Here is a 17,831-nt window from a genome sequence, read left to right as displayed (position 1 = left end):
TTGTCATGACAAAAACATCTCAATGTCATATTTGCATTACAAATGTCATAATTGAGCGAATGACACTTAATGACAGTTGTCATTAACATGCATTAAACCTTCATATACATGACATGTGTCATGTCATGATTATGAAGGTGTCATGTCAGTCTTATGCACACCCCTTAAAGTAAAGAGTTACCTGATCACTCAAACTGCCCATTTTAGGAAACACAACGAATAAATCTATCATACAGTAAGTCATTACGAATTTCAAATCACTGTCCGTTTATTTTTGGATGATACTGCATGCACACCGGTAGGTGTCAGACACAGCTCTTACTGGCCCACGTCCGCTATACTCACCCTGCTAAACCTCACTCCCATCCGGGTCACAGCCATAGGTCACAGCACCAAATAAAACCAGTCCTACACAACCCACTCCGAGTGGTAGATGGGCATGCTAACAAGGACACTAAAGCCCGCCGTCACTAGCGCACCTCTTGAGGCCAGGGGAGTGAGGTTTACATGCACAGCTCTTTCTGTCCTATGTCCGTTACACCACCGAATGCGCCAATATTCACAATATGTCACTTAATGTTAAAAATGCTACTGTCTTTCTAATTATGCCAAGATCTAAAATTATTTTATTGGATATAAAATGGGATGGGGGAGGGCATGAAATCAAAAAGGTTGAGATCTACTCAACCTTGGATCAAATAGTGTTCTGAACATTTTTGAGTGAATACTAGAAAATTGAGGGAATTTTTTTTTTTTTTTTAAATCTTTAATACAAAAAAAAAAAAAATTAACACTTTCACTTTTTTCCCCCTCAAACAGAACCAGAAAAAATAAATAAATTTCCACACAAAAAATGCTCCCCTGGCTTAAAGGGATCGACAACAACAAACAAATCAAAAACGTAAAAATAAACACATGGTCATATAACCAATCCCCTCTTTATTTTTTATTCACATCATTTTTAACATACAGCTCTGCTCTAGCAACCGTTCAGCTGGAATACAAAGTCCAAGATGCATACACAGGATTGTGTGAAAGAGAGAAAACAACCTTTTGGAATTATACTTTTCCCAGGGGATACAAAGCACCCACCTTTAACAATGTATATGCCGTCACCAGCGTCCTGTTACATAATCATCAAATACATTCATCCTATTAAATACCGCGGTCACCAGAGTTCCTTGGTGTTGAAATGTGCTCAGGAGACGTGTAAACTGTAAACTTGCAGGTTACATTCAAGCATTTTTTTCAAGTTTAAATTATTTTTAAGCATCATTCTTCATTTATAATATCTATACTTATAAAATAATTGGCAGTTGAGAAAGGCTGTCACGACATAACTTCCAACATTTTCAAAGAACGATTCCCTTTTGACATTCCAACTTGACAGCCATAATGAGCTGAAGAGGAGAATTCTGGGAAAAGGCTCAGGAAAACAAAAGGCCTCAGATTCTCCGTGGAGTCTTTTAAGTCTCTCCCTTTGCTACATTCATCCATCAAGTCCTTATCAGAAAGTTCTCCATCCAGTGTCTGAATAGGCCCTAACCATCAAAGATAGGACCCAGTCTTCATCCTCTCTGTGAGGCCCCTTTACCAGGAGGTGAAAAAGGGTCTCTTGCAGTGAAACGTCTGGGTAAAAGCATTGCCCAGTTGGACCACACGACCCTGTCCTCCTCCACGGCTCCTCTCCACCACCACACGAGGCATCTGCACCAAATGGATGGGGGTCTTCACATCTTTCAAAGCCTGGGTCAGGTTTAAGATCTATTTGAGAAGAACAGGCAAGTACAATTTTACATACAGCAGGGGGGTTTATGCAGCTCTTACAACACAATAACACTTTTGAACTCCAATTAATCAATTTGCCTAACTACATACACTTCTATTCAAACATTTTGAAATCAATTAAAAAAAATAATAATAATTCAACGCATCCTTGATGAATAAAAGTGTTGATCAAAGGTGACCCTAAACCTGCACTGTTAACTGTTTTTGATGTATATTTCCAGCATTTATGAGACAACGGTCCCCTGCCATTGACGAAATTTCCCGGCTTTTCGTGTTTTCGCTGTTATTTGGTAGGGGGCGCTATTAGGCATCTTCTGAAAGAGTACAGAATCTCCTGATCAAAACACACGCAAAGATGCTGCAGAAACAAGCGATATCACATGGAATCATATGCATATGTAAAAATACAAGAACACCAACATTAAACAGCATATAAATCAAAACTGCCTAATGTTATGAATGAAATGTCGACCCAGGACAAGCTATTGGACTGAAGATTTGGGAGTGTTGATGGACTCGATCTACTCCATCTAGGTTTTGATCATCTTTGTGAATTTGATCCAGATGTAGTCTGTCAAAAAAGTAATTTTCCCAGCTTTTTGCTCAAAATGTTTATTTATTTTTTTATGAAAACCTTGGTTAGCCTAAAATACTTCTTTAAAAAAATTTATTGTCTTACTGACCCCAATCTTTTAAATGTATAAATGGCATAGAGAACACTAGACAAACTAAGTCTGAACATATGCAGAATGTTAGAGACAATCTTTTACTTGGCATTGCAAAATATGAGGTCTATATTCAGATGTACCAGCAGTGATGGGGTGAAAATAGCTTCCCGAATTATACATAAGCTGTGAATTTCATTGTGAAGAGCTCCAGTATTTAGTGAGAATGAAACATGTGAGAACAGAACTCTGTTTCTGGAATAGCAGAGAAAGCATTGTAAAACAATAATTCCAAAGCATAAAACGTACCTGTCCTCTCATAACGGACATCTGTTTCTCAAACATGGTTTTGTCAAACCCTTTATCCGTCTGAAAACACAGAGTGGTTCATGTGAAAAATCATTTAACTTAAAAAAGAACATTATGCATTAATTAGGAAGAATCTTATTATGGATTAGAGTAAGATTGAGTAAGATTATACCGACATAATAGAAAAAAGATTTGAGGTCAGGTCGCTTAGAGAGGTCAGTTAATGATTTATCTAGACTTTTTCTTGTTTTTGTGAATTTTAGCTGGAATATTTTTTAGCAGAGCCACTTAAAATGGGATGAATTTAGTGACGCAACTTCTTTAAGGGTTTTAGTGTGCTGACAGCATGCTAAGCTTCAACTTGCTAGCAGAAACCAGACAGACAGCCTGCTAAAGCCCTGTCCAAGAAGTTGAGTCTCTAAACTACAGCCAACGCAACACTTTTATAACAAATTCACTGCCTTGAATGGAAAGAATACAGGTACATTAGATTACCTACTTTGAACATCTCATAAAGGTCCTCACAGAGGTCCTGTACAAAGTTCATGTCAGAAATGCGTGAGAGCACAAGGTCTCTGGTCTCCAGGGAGAAGGGCACTTTGGCCTGAGGCAACCAAGCCCAGTGGAACGGATCTACATGCACCAAAACAGACCAATTATTCATTCAGTAAAATCTGGACATACTAGACTGTATTTATGTTGTATTATGCTTAAATATTTGAAATGAGCTTGGTAGACAAAAATAAACTGAGCATATATGGGAACTTTAGTGTTTTTTAAAAAACAATTTTTAAGAAATTAATACTTGTATAGAGCAAGGACGCATTAAATTGATTGAAAGTGACAGTAAAGACATGCATTATGTTACAAATGATTTCAATTTCAAATAAACACTGCCATTTTGAACTTTCTATTAATCAAAGAATCCTTAAAAAAAAAATGCATCACAGTTTACACCCAAAAAAATTTATTAAGCAGCACGACTGTTTTCCAAGTGTTTCACGAGCATCGAGTCAGCATATTAGAATGAAACGTAAAAAAAAAAAAAAAATCCTTACATGCTCTCCACTCATCAGGGTGTTTAAAAGGGAAGGCCAAACCATTATCTATAGCTGCAATCTTTATGGCCGAGTCTTTTGGGTCAGTCCATTCAGATTCCTGAAAAGAGACATAAGGAAGATAAACTCAGCATTAGTGTTGGACTGAGAAACAATCATCATTACATTAATTTAACCTTTGCAGCAACTTAATCAAATAGAAAAAGAACTCCAACACAGTTGCTTCCGCAATACTGAATAATTCTTGTTGGATGTTTACAGAGCTTTACTGTGAATATGAAAGGAACTGTTTACTAAGAGATGCCATGTATATATTAGGGGTGTAACAATACGATACTATTGCGGTGCGGAAATCATAATATGACACTATCATAACTATGATACTTTAAGCCAAAATAAAGAAGAGTTTTTTTTTTCTTTTTTTTTTTTTCTTCTAAGATATATGGTAAAAAGTTAAAAAGAACTGTTGATTAAAATGCTAAGTTTGGTATTACGGGGTGGACTTAAATAGGCTTGGACCTGGTCCTGGTCCCCAGTGCACAGGGCAATGGTGACACCAGAATAAACATAATTCTGTATTTTCAGCTTCAGAATCATGAATATGTTAGACACATGCTTTCACTGTCACCGACTATATATTTAAAATAATGTAGGCCTTTTTTTTACTAGTAAAATCAGACATTTGGCATTATCAAGACACAAATATTCCCCCATTGCAGTATTATACATTATATTTAACTTTTAATGAAGTAATATCACTGAAATTCTGCTCTTTTTTTTCTCTCACACAGTACACCCAGTACAGTACAGACATTTGTTGGACCTCTTAAACAAGCTGCACAACGGTGCTCAGTATCTCCTGTCTCTGCCTCTATTAATGTACTTACATAAGAATAAACCACCTCTGAATCATCATACTACTAAAAGTAAAAATGTGATAGTGATTTAAAAGTTTGTGCTTTCCCTTTGAGGAATGAAGCTCCAGTGTGTATGTGCTTTAGATCAATCAATCACAGTTCTAATCACAAAGCGTGTCAAAATGACTATTCCCAAACTTTAATAAGTTAGTTAATCCAAAAATTTAAATTCTGTTTTCATTTACTTATTCACATGTCGTTCTCGCAAGGACATTTGACAGTTGTGTTTCCTACAGTATGTGCGTTGTACATCTGTTCATCATATAAAGCGATAATGTCTCTTCAGAAGACTAGGATTAGCCGTTTGAATGATTATTTTTATGATGCCTTTGTGACCTTTTTTGGAAGTTTTAAGTTTTAGAGGAATGGACTTTAAATAGAGGGACAGAAATCTCTCAGGTATCATAAATAATATCTTCATTTCTGTTTGGAAGATGAACGACAACCTGAGGGTGAGTACATGACAGAATTTCTGGGTGAACTATACCTTATAAATACAGTAAGCTGAGTCTATATCACGATGCATATTGCTCACATTACCGAAAAATATCGTCACATTTTACATCGCAATATTTTGATATAACAACATATCATTACACGCCAATAGGTTTAATTATTAAATATTTTTTAGTATACTATACATATGCTCATTTGGCATATAAAATAGGAATGTGACACCCCTGCATTTGCCTGCTTCCATTAGGGCACATAGTACACATGATTCTCAGTCATGGCATTTTCTTTGAGCTGCCCAGCAGAGGATCTCTATAAATATCCCCCAGCTCACCTTCTCTGTCAGCTCTCCATCGCCTGGCTTCTCATACTTGATCAACCAGTTATCGTTCCCTCTGTCTGAAGAAGCCAAATAAGAGATATCAGATTTCCTTTTCAAAGGCACAGTAAACAATTAGCATTTATTTTATATGGGAATAACATGTTGTGCTAAAAAATAAGGCATTTGTATTGTGTGGGAGGTAGAAAAAGAGGAAATGAAGAAAGATCCTGTAAAGCCTAGCTGTGAAAAAGAAAAATCCCATGGCAACCACGGTTTACCGGCAACCAAAATACCATAGTAATAAAATCATAAAGCATAAATTACCCTCCAAAAAGTATAAAAAGCTTTCTCTTTTTTTGACAGTAGTGACTTATATCAAGTTACTCTAGTCTATACCATTGCTCTATTTTAGTAAGAATAACTCTAACAATGAGATTAGGTGGAAACTATGGTCACCATGGTAAAGATTTTTAAGGGAATAGGTTCAAGACCACAGGCTAATGCCCAAAGGCATTATACTTCAAACATCAGCATTGGGTACCTGTGTTTCTAATCACATAATCCAGCACCACCAGCCTCTCAAACTGAGACTGAAGCTGCTTCCTCATGTTCTCTGGAAGAGGCTCTGCCTCAAACTTCCTCAGCCAGTAATCTGCTTCATGATAGCCCTCCACAAACAGCTGAAATGAGCCCACCTACACAAGAGAACAAACCAAGACTGCTGAAAAGTTTGCCCTCTGCTGCTCTCAATTTTCTTCTAAAACGTTTGGTCACAAACATGTTAAAGTGTGAATGAGATTTTAGAGCTACAGCGAAACAACATTCAGCAAATATTGACACTAAGCAATCGTATGGCTTCAAAAAAACCTAGATTAAAGTGTAAAGTTATGCTTTTGTTACATAGAAAAGATCAGTGTGCACATTAATACAACATTTCCTTTTGTGTTCCACACAAGAAAATAAGTTTGGACAATTTTAATTTTAGAAAATGGGGATGGAATTACTTTGAGGTGTTTCGTTACCTTTGGAGGAAGACCGACTCTGTGAAACCGCCGTCCAACTTTGGGGACTTTCTCCAGGGCATATTTTTTACCACGGGATTTGGCACGGTCAATTGCACTGTAGTGAAAAGTCTCGCTTGCCAAATTTACAACCTTAAAAGAGAAGAAAAAATGTTTTGGCTCTTAATTCCAAGATCAAAGCTTTATATTAAGGTAAATGTAAATGCCTCTCTAATGCCCATCCTCCTCACCTTAGTTTTGGGTACAATCCCCAAACCCAGTTTTTGGTCCACGAGTGAGGCAGCTGCCTCAGAGAGGTAGCCCTGGTTAGGAATGAGGCAGCCACGGCCAAAACAGCACGGGCAGCAGACTTTATGGAAATATTTGGTCCATTTAGGGTTTAAGTGACCATAAGGCTCCTCTGATTTTGGTTTAAATACACCAATGATTTTCTAAAGAAGATAAGATAGAAGAATCAAGAACAATCACATTTAACTAGATTTGAATGCAACTACTATAAATCATACTGTAAAAGGCTTAGTGCTCTTTGATTGCTATTCACAATATATTATTTGGATTTGAACCGCAGTGCGTTTGCATGAAAAGCAGCAGCCGTTTACTCATTGCATGGTGAGATGACGCAGGAGGTGGCGGCAAAATGATAGCGTTGCTCAACTCGCTATTATTTTTTGGTATTTGAACCTTTGGTTTTGCTTTCAAAGCGTCAGCACATAACAGCACTTGAGTATATCTGCTGCAAATGTAGTTTACTGCACATTTTCTAAAGAAAGCAGTAGTCCATTTATGCTTAAGGCGAGCAGAAATGAGATATACATTCTCTCTGCTTGCATTGCAGTCAGTCATGCTTGACAGGAAAGTAGTGAGAACACTTTTTTTAATCAAATGTCATAAATTGAGTAAAACTGCCTTTATATCAGCAGCGAACCATCCTAGAGCTCACATGAACCATACCAGAGACCCAAATTTGTATGCAAACTCTGGTACGGTTCGTGGGTGCGCACACGAGTTTCGGAAATCAGCGTTCACATCATCCAAACTAATTGAAATCTGACATCAATAGAACCCAGGTGCACACCAAAAGAACTAGTGTGAAAGCACCCTAAGAAAAACTTCTTGTAATTCATCATCTACATTGTTTTACCTCAGCTGATGGGAACTTTTGGTCAATGTTCTTGTTCTTCTCACACAAAACAACCTTCTAGACAGCAACCAGTCTGGCTTCAAAACCAGCCACTCAACTGAGACTGCCCTTCTCTCAGTTATTGAAGCTTTGAGACTGGCAAGAGCAGGTTCTAAATCACCAGTCCTCATTTTGCTGGATCTGTCTGCTGCTTTTGACACAGTTAACCACCAGATCTTCATATTAAACCCTCATGACAAATGGCATCTCAGAACAGGACTCCAGTGGTTCAAGTCTTAACTCTCAGATAGGTCCTTCAGGGTATTTTGGAGAGGTGAGGTGTCAGTCGCGATGTCTAGCTTCTGGGGTGCCTCAGGGCTCAGTGCTTGGACCACTTCTCTTCTTCATTTACTTGACATCACTAGGATCTGTCATCCAGAGACATGGCTATTCACCTCAATGCTATGCTGATGACAACTCAACCTCTCATTTCAGCAGGATGATCCGACGGTTGCTGCTCGCATCTCAGCCTGCCAAACATATATTTTTGCTGGATGGAGGACCATCACCTTCAACTTAACCGTCCCAAGACAGAATTGCTTGTGGTTTCAGCCAACTGAACACTTAGTCACAGCTTCTCAATTCAGCTAGGCTCATCATCCATAAATCCTTCCAGGACAACCAGGAACCTTGGAGTAGGGGTGGGCGATATCTCGATATTTAAAATATATCGAGATATTTTTTAAACACGATATGGATTTTGACATATCGTATATATCGATATATTGTTTATATTTAATCCTGATTTCGCCACTTTGCTTGTTTGCCTTCTCTGTGCTGTGCTCGCCCCCGCCTCCTTGCTTTTGTTCCCCCTCACCTCGCGTGTTGTCTCATTCAACAATTGTCTCATCCGCAACCAGCCCGGAGGCTACAGAACTCCGAGTGTGTCTGCGCGCGAGCGACAGAGCACGAGAGAAACCGAGTGTGAGCATTAATTGCATTAGTAAATTGGTAGCCTACATACTACAATATATAATTACTATATAAGAGGCATGGAAGTTCGATTAATGGACTCCAGTAATCAGAAGGCTACTACAAACGTCTTGTATATTGCAGGGCTCGAATTTCGGCGCGGGTATTGCGCATAATTCTAATCATTCCCGCAGGTCTCCCATTTATAATGCGGGAAATTCCCGCAATCGTAATCCACACAGATTATAAAATCAAATCATTCTTTTAACAACTATCTGCCAGACGCAATTTCACAAACAGCGTGAGTGTTCAGCGGTGCCGCTTCTTTCTCGTCTCTCATAATGTGTTGTGCAAGGCAAGCATCAAGCGCTGCGGTGATAAAACACACTCGCGTTTAGGAGTCGGGACATGATGGATATTCACTCGCACAATCGGGCCAGCAGTGCATCGTGACTGAAGTTTACCATTTGCACGTCTTTTTAAGTCTTACCAGTTTAAACATTCAAGCGATTTTAAACTAATCTCGCGCGCTCTCTGAGAGATTATTTTCTATGCGCACATTCATAGAAAATCCGCCTTAAGAACAGCTGGCCAGTAACAAAAGTTATTTTTCGCGGATTATATTGCTTTAACACGCAAAATTGTCAATTTCGGTCGTCGTGAGTATACTCTAAACATAGTCGGTTTTGTCTTTAATAAGCATAAAACGCATGCCAGTATAATGAACACAGGATCCGTGCACTAAGTTACCTCTTAAAGTGACGGCAGCCATATGTGTCATTCATTTTGTTGTCAATACAACAAAAGATAGCTTTAAGTTAAAGGAATCAGGATTAATAACCTATGTATTTAATTTATTCAGGACTAAAATACTACTCAGTGTTATTTTCCATTTGATTACTTTATTCAGTTTCTGTATATGAATCACGTGATTAATAATGATGACGAAATTCAGGCCCTGTGTTTAATTTGTCTCATTTGGTTACATTCTGTTATGGAAAATTAATTTTCTATTGATTGTAGGCCTATATTTTGAGTTGTATTCACATCCATTTTCCTGTAAAGATATCGAGATATATATCGAATATCGAGATATAGCAAAATATATCGAGATATATTTTTTGCTCCATATCGCCCAGCCCTACCTTGGAGTTGTGTTTGATGATTAGCTAAACTTCACAGACCACATTGCTAGAACTGCCCTGCCCTGCAGACTTGCCTTATACCACATTAGGAAGTATACCTTCCTATCGGAGAATGCTAGTACACAACTCGTTGTCCAAGCCAGGCTGGAATATATTGTAATGCTCTCTTGGCAGGCCTTCCAGCATGCACTGTTAAACCTCTGCAACTGCTCCAGAATGAAGCAGCAAGAGAGGTATTTTATGAACCAAAGAGAGTATGTCACGCCTCTCTTCATCAATTTGAACTGGCTGCCAATAGCCGTTCGCATCAAATTCAAGGCACATCAAATTTCACTGGCTTTGCTCCCCTATACCCTAAACTCACTATAAACTTATATGCCCTCCAGAAGCTTGTGTTCTGCAAGTAAACAACGTCCAGGGTCTCCCGCAGAAAATGTGTTAGTAAAGGTGGGGTTTGCCGTCACACGGGGGGCGGAGGGATTGATGGGTTGGAAAAGCACGTGCATGGAAAAGCACGGCCGCGCCGCTTTCTCCTTTCCACAAGCGTTTGTGCTCCCGTGGTGTCTGTCGTTGCTATGCAACCATGAACTGCGCTCTCCATGATGACGACGAGGACATATCAGCAAAGGATTAATTGATTTCTAGCCCTTGCATTAGCTTTACTAGGCTACTAGATATATTTATGGAGATGAGAAATAAAAACCCACCCTGTTCAGCTATGTTCGCCGAGGCATAGGCGCCCCCGGATTTATTTATTTTGACAACGTAGTTAAGGCGGCAGGCGTGTGTTGCTTAGGCGGCCACCTTAGTTTCAAAGTGCTGCGGGAAACCCTGAGTCTTTACATATTGTACTTACATATTTTGTTCTTTTTGTTGATTCAACTGCTTCTATTGTTCTCCTTATTTGTAAATCGCTTTGGACAAAAGTATCTTCTAAATGATTAAATGTAAATGTTCTTCTGTTATGGCATTTAAACTGATTTTCTTAGGGACAAAATCTCAACACCCATTTAAATACACATACCCCTTTAGGATCCTTGACAAAGTAGCTTCCGCTGGATCCTTGCGAGATCCGTTCAGGAAATACGCCATTTTCTATCGCCTGCTCCGCCCTTTGGATAATCTCACCAAATTCTGGGTCTTCTGGGAAATGGTTGAAATCTCCACTGCTGTTACCTATGCACAAATACAAAGTGAGTCAAATATACAGTGCAGCAAATATATTTACTTGCGTGTCTGCATTTATTTGTAAATATGTCCCTTCATCTCAAAAGGCTATACAGCAGAACTTTTGGAGGAATGTTTTTTTTTTATATATATATATACACACTCACCGGCCACTTTATTAGGTACACCTGTCCAACTGCTCGTTAACACTTAATTTCTAAGCAGCCAATCACATGGCGGCAACTCAGTGCATTTAGGCATGTAGACATGGTCAAGACAATCTCCTGCAGTTCAAACCGAGCATCAGTATGGGGAAGAAAGGTGATTTGAGTGACTTTGAACGTGGCATGATTGTTGGTGCCAGAAGGGCTGGTCTGAGTATTTCAGAAACTGCTAATCTACTGGGATTTTCACGCACAACCATCTCTAGGGTTTACAGAGAATGGTCCGAAAAAGAAAAAACATCCAGTGAGCGGCAGTTCTGTGGGCGGAAATGCCTTGTTGATGCCAGAGGTCAGAGGAGAATGGCCAGACTGGTTCGAGCTGATAGAAGGGCAACAGTGACTGAAATAACCACTCGTTGAACCGAGGTATGCAGCAAAGCATTTGTGAAGCCACAACACGCACAACCTTGAGGCGGATGGGCTACAACAGCAGAAGACTCCACCGGGTACCACTCATCTCCACTACAAATAGGAAAAAGAAGCTACAATTTGCAAGAGCTCACCAAAATTGAACAGTTGAAGACTGGAAAAATGTTGCCTGGTCTGATGAGTCTCGATTTCTGTTGAGACATTCAGATGTTAGAGTCAGAATTTGGCGTAAACAGAATGAGAACATGGAACCATCATGCCTTGTTACCACTGTGCAGGCTGGTGGTGGTGGTGTAATGGTGTGGGGGATGTTTTCCTGGCACACTTTAGGCCCCTTAGTGCCAATTGGGCATCGTTTAAATGCCACGGCCTACCTGAGCATTGTTTCTGACCATGTCCATCCCTTTATGGCCACCATGTACCCATCCTCTGATGGCTACTTCCACCATGTCACAAAGCTCTAATCATTTCAAATTGGTTTCTTGAACATGACAATGAGTTCACTGTACTAAAATGGCCTCCACAGTCACCAGATCTCAACCCAATAGAGCATCTTTGGGATGTGGTGGAACGGGAGATTCGCATTATGGATGTGCAGCCGACAAATCTGCGGCAACTGTGTGATGCCATCATGTCAATATGGACCAAACTCCCTGAGGAATGCTTCCAGCACCTTGTTGAATCTATGCCACGAAGAATTGAGGCAGTTCTGAAGGCAAAAGGGGGTCCAACCCGTTACTAGCATGGGGTACCTAATAAAGTGGCCGGTGAGTGTATAATTCATGCTCAAGGCCATTTTTATATGGAAAAAAGTAACCTACTCCCAGAAATCAAAGCTGAATCACTAGTGAGCATGCAATTTAGTCAGACACTTTTGCAATGTCTGCAAACCAGACTTGAAAAAGATAAAATGTGGGTTCTCATTCCCATTTTGTAAAATTTGGCAAAAAAAAAAGAAAAAAAGATTAAGACTAAACAGAATCCAGCAAGTATAATTCATGTACAAGCTAAGAATTCTAGTATTCCTTAATGCATGCACCACAAAGAAGACTTCTAAATCTTCCTTAAAGTTGGATTGATCAACTTTCTATTTTTAATTCCATTTTTTAAATGCATGACCTTGTAATTCTTAATCAGAAACTCGATCTTCCCAGGAAATGACAGACTTCTCTCTGGCGATGTATGCTGGACTTCTCCAATCATTTCATCCGCTTATACACCACCGTTTCTTACAATCAGCTGCAAGCTCACATTTAGATCTGCAAGCATCTAATTAAAAAAATAATAATAATAATAAATAATAAAATAAAATAAAAATCACTGCCGTACATTGTTTTTATATTTTATAAATCCATTTTAATCGGATGTTTACTGTGATCTTACAACACGGAAGATTTTTTTTGTAGTGCAGCCATTGTGGATTTCTAATGCAAACACACACTCATGTCAAATGTGATCTGCGTAGAGGCAAATGATGATCAGATGGTCACCATCCATTCCAAACTAAAGTAGAGAGGGCCTGCATGTCTCTTACTAACACTGAACTACATACACAACATGCTCACTAAGGCTTTGTTTAGAAAGGCAGCAAAAACTGGTGAATATGATTCAAGCAGATTTCGTTTTTTGAACAAACCACACGAAACCCAAAGTTTACAAACATGATCAAAACCAAATCGGTAAGTGGTTTGATGCTATCAGCTGTTGAAAAAAAGCCTTGCTGTATCTGGAAGATGTATGCATTATTACTATAGTAACCGATGCAGCTACACTCTACAAATAGATTATCAGATTAAGTCACTTGCAAAATGACAGCAAGTCCTAAAAATCTATTTCTAAAATGCAGTGAACAAAGCCTAGCACACATACGAGTCACAATACATGTACCCATGAAGGATATTTATTTATTTAACAATGGATTTGACCAAAACTCATATTCTTTTTTCAGAATCCACTACAATGAATGCATAGACTGCAGTAAAACTAACACAAAGTGGTCTACATGCTCTAAAAGGTAAAACACACACACACACAATGGTCTCTGGGTAGCTTTCCCTGGGTGAATTAGAGAGTCCATTAGACACATACAGACCGAACCTCTCTGATAGCCATTAAACATTTAGAAGACAAGAACACTTTCCCTCTCTTGTACACACAGACCAGACACACCCATGCAAACACACCTCAGAAAACATATCTGCATAGCATGTCATAAATATCAATTATCAGAATAGCTTCATTTTACTGCACTTCATCTAAGCTACAATGTGCAATTAAGATGTACTTGTGCTTTTTCCAAATTCATTCAACATTCCAGTATTTAAATCAAACTGATGTGGCATGATTGCCACATCAGTGGCAATCATGCCCCCCCCCCACCCCCACCCCCACCCCCCCCCACAATTTGGTTTTTAGCTCTAATAAGAACAAATTTAAAGTCAACAACATGAAATGAAAATTCACACCCCTGGTGCCATCACTTCTCCAGGTAAACGGCGCACACGTACAAAGCCGTCCACATGACGTAAAAAAAGTAAATAAAAACAGGACTCATCGGACCAAGCGACCTTCTTCCACTGCTCTAAGGTCCAGTTCCGGCACTCACGTGCCCAATGTTGGCGCTTTCGAAGGTTGACAGGGGTCACCAATGAGCACTCTGATTGGTCTACGCGGCTACGAAGCCCCATTCACAGCAGAGTGCAATGAAGTGTGTGTTGTGACACAATACTCCCATTACTATCATAAAAAGATTTTGTGGCTTGTGCCACAGTAGACTTTCTGTTGGCTCGGACCAGACAGGATAGCCTTCATTGCTCGTGCATCGATGAGCTTTGAGCGCCCAACACCCGGTCGTCGGTTTGTGGCTTCTCAGACTACTGTTGGTAAATTCTCACCACTGCTGACCGAGAGCAAACCACAAGCCTTGCCGTTTCAGAGATAACTTACCCAATCGCCTTTACATAACAATTTGGCGAAGTTTAAAGGCTCAGGAAAGGAGGAGGTTCCCACACGTACACTATCAACGCAGCGAACGATCAACGTAAAGTTTAATGGCACAGATAAACAAACAACAAAACGAAAGTAAAGCAGCAGCCCCTCACGGATGACTGCCTCATATAAACATAATAAAACACAACATAAATAGTCCAGGCCTGGGTCATTTCTCATATTGCATTTCTCATTCCTGCTTGCCACATTGGCCCTTGTCAAATTCACTCAGATCTTTATTCCTGGCCAATTCTCCTGCATCCAACATGTTGATTACAAGAACTGATTGCTTGCTTACCATCTAATCTACCCAGACCTTAACATGTCACCTTGTTAGGAGATGGTCAACGATATTTGCTTCATCTGTGCCTAATCATATTGTTTTGGCTTATCAGTGTCTATGGACGAAAAAAATCTGTTTCATTGCAATTTTAAGTTTTTTTTTTTTTTTTTTTTTTTAAGTGTTAGGCTATGTGATGATCTTTGGATGTTATCAATCATATTACTTTGTCGTGTAAATAAGAACGTCTCATTTCTGGCAGCATTTATATTTAATAACTCTATGTAGCACTTGCACACTTCGTTATTCCTATATCAAACAAACAAAAAATAGCATCACAGAGATGCACTTCTAATAATACCTTCATTTAAAGTAGGCAATGGCAATGCAACCCCTTTGAGAGACCCTAAAGGATTTTTTACCCCTTTCACTGAAGGCTCGGATGTGGATCTCAAAGAGAAAGCGGAAAGTGTGTTTCTGCTCTCTAGCTTATCCGCATTCAAATGAACCCGTTATTAATTTGCAAGGAAACTTTATTGCGTCGTCAATGCACTCCACATCTACTCTAACAATCTTATGAGTACAGACGCACCTGGAAGGATGAAAATATATGCAGCAAGCTGCAACACACAGAAACAGTTAAGCATGTGCATCAAGAGTTCTGTAGATATTCCAGCAGCTGCTGTGGTGTCACCTGTACATGTGTGCTCCAGGTTCAAAGAGCATGTAAGCTGAACTCTGGAAAGGTTGCATAACGGACCACGTTCTGAGATAAAGCAGATGAGGTAACAGGCAGCACATAGGGCAAGACGTGTGGGAGTGAATTTAGAATATTTCATACATTTCTTTTACATTAAAACTTGTTCAGTGTGTGTTAGGGAGGAGGCAAAAAAAAACATCCTCTCTCTGTTTGATTTAATATCTTACACAGTTCCCCAAAGTATATTAGCTGTTTTTTGGAACACACTGCGCTTAACAGAAACAGAACACGCGCGGTTGCTATGGAAACTAATGCAGACTGGTCCCGTGTGCGTTCTTTCTCCGATTGAACTCAGATTAAACAATAAAATGACGAAGAGTGGCTGTCATTTAAAAAGGGGGAGTGGCTACATTTAAATAAAGGCGTGGTCAGTAGTGTTATTTTTCATAACTAGGGTGAATTTTGTTTTGTTTAAAAGTAGTAACAGAAAATTCAATGCGTTTTGCAAACCTGAAATATCGCACTGAAACAAATATACATCAAAAAGATGTATTTTGTTAGAGAAGCAAACCAAAAGGTGTCGAAGTGTGTGAAGACAGACACCTCTAGTTTGAGCCAGTTTAATCAGATTATGAGTGACATCCAGCTCATATATCTCACCTGGAGATGCCGGATTATCAGATGATGAACTGTGTCTGTTCCTTCGCGTCCTTTTCTCTCTCCCAGCCCGAGGTGAGAGATTCCCGGCAGGTCCTGGTAAGAGAAGCGCCTCTTCCCCCGACCCGTCCGCTTCCAGCTCCGTCAGCACGCTTTCCGTCGAGTCCGAGATCCGGACCGCTGCCCCGGGGTTCAGAGAAAGTCCCAGTGACGGCACCGACCGGGTCTTTTCAAATAAGACCGCGGGCACCTCCGAATTGAGAAAGTTCGCCTCCGGTGTTAAATCTCCGCCGCCTTTCTCCGGCTCGCCGTCGGTGGGATCGCATTCTGCCATCATTGCGGACTGTGGGTGTTTTCTGTCTCTGTCCAGAGAAACTCAGACACCTCTCAAAAACCCCGCGTCATATCCGTGAGTCCGTCTTTAAGAGTTTGTTCTTTCTTCTTAAAGACGCGCGGATGCTCTCGACCGATTTAAGTCCACATCACCCGTCACAATTACCGACTTCCTATATTCTCAAGCATGCGCACTGCGTGCCCGCACCGTCGGACAGGTTTTTAAAGGCGCAGTAACGCTTACAGTCCCAATGAAAACAAAATTGAAAAATTTCCATTTTTAATGGAATATTGCAGTATATATTATAAATCATTTATCCATACACATTTTTTTTTATTCATGTGCCCTGTAATCTTTAATATTCTCTGATGACGTGTTTACTGGCGCCAGGGAGGGACAACCTTTCACTCATAATGTGATCACAGCAATAGAGTGATACAGTCTGGTTCCAAAAGTTAAAACTCCATTCATTTTAGGGTCCAAAAGTAAAAACTTAACTAAATTATTTAATTAAATTATCAGGTTGTCAGTGTTGACGAAAGCAAAACACTCCAACTCTTTAGCCTCACCCACTCCTGTGAAGCACTGTTTACGTAATCGAGTCGGTCTCCATACAATCTCAAAATATTTCATTATATACGCATATTTTGCTATATATATATATATATATATATATATACCGGTATATATGCACACCTGGTGCAACTAACAAAGCCCTTAATTAGGCTAGTTGCATAGGTGTGCTCCAGAGGTGTAAAGTGCAGGGCAGGGGTCAAAGTAAAAGTCCTGCCATATGTTTATTCCACCCATGAACTCAGCCAGCTGATTTCACTAATTAGTTCCATCTCCTGGCTGAAAAACTGCGCTAATTAGCAAATGCAGGTGATTGGAAAACATTCTGAGGAGTGATACCAGTTGAATACTGTTGTGAGGGATTCTATTCAGGGGGTTGAATAATTTTGAGACTGCAGAAGTCATTGCAAAATGCAAAAGTTGCATTTTCAGTTTGCCGAAACCACTTGAAACATTTGTTGTGTTGAGATCTTTCAATTACTTTTGATTGATTTGTTCATTGCAAACACCTGAAAGTTTGTCAAAGTTTTGCCAATAAACCTGATTTGCAATGGGGTTGAATAATTTCGATTACATATAAATATCTTCCATGTTCAATGTTCCACAGAAGAAAGAATGCCAGAGGTTTGGAGTGGTGACAGACATTTTTAATTTTGAGTGAACTATCAATGAAATAATACATTTAGCTTTCACGTTTTGTTCCACAAAATTGCACGCATACCTCAAACATGAATTTTGAAATAGTTTTTTTTTTAAGCATCTAAAGGA

At 39.5% G+C, this 17,831-nt stretch overlaps 1 protein-coding gene across 1 annotated transcript; it reads right to left on the bottom strand.

Moving 5' to 3' along the window:
• Nucleotides 1–938: 938 nt before the first annotated feature.
• pi4k2b (phosphatidylinositol 4-kinase type 2 beta) lies at nt 939–16,671 on the bottom strand. Its single transcript, XM_056236182.1, has 10 exons — nt 16,160–16,671; nt 10,796–10,947; nt 6,765–6,965; nt 6,535–6,666; nt 6,054–6,207; nt 5,525–5,589; nt 3,821–3,920; nt 3,262–3,395; nt 2,763–2,822; nt 939–1,764 (listed from the first exon to the last, which is right to left on the bottom strand). Exons 1-10 carry the CDS (start codon nt 16,491–16,493, stop codon nt 1,591–1,593), a joined length of 1,506 nt encoding a protein of 501 aa, XP_056092157.1. The 5' UTR covers nt 16,494–16,671; the 3' UTR covers nt 939–1,590.
• Nucleotides 16,672–17,831: the final 1,160 nt, after the last annotated feature.

Source organism: Rhinichthys klamathensis, unplaced genomic scaffold (genome assembly GCF_029890125.1).
Source record: "Rhinichthys klamathensis goyatoka isolate OS25496 unplaced genomic scaffold, OSU_Roscu_1.1 h1tg000440l_1, whole genome shotgun sequence".
Taxonomy (NCBI): domain Eukaryota; kingdom Metazoa; phylum Chordata; class Actinopteri; order Cypriniformes; family Leuciscidae; genus Rhinichthys; species Rhinichthys klamathensis.
Note: the sequence above shows the minus strand (reverse complement) of the source record. Positions and strands in the feature narration are given on the sequence as shown.

Bases quoted from the DNA above. Each gene is read 5' to 3' on its own strand.
- pi4k2b (XM_056236182.1), bottom strand. From the start codon at position 16,493: ATGATGGCAGAATGCGATCCCACCGACGGCGAGCCGGAGAAAGGCGGC. The intron at 3,921-5,524 runs GTGAGCTGGGGG...GTCTCTTTTCAG, and splicing joins ATGGAGAGCTGACAGAGAAG to GAATCTGAATGGACTGACCC. The intron at 1,765-2,762 runs GTACGTTTTATG...CTTCTCAAATAG, and splicing joins TGTCCGTTATGAGAGGACAG to ATCTTAAACCTGACCCAGGC.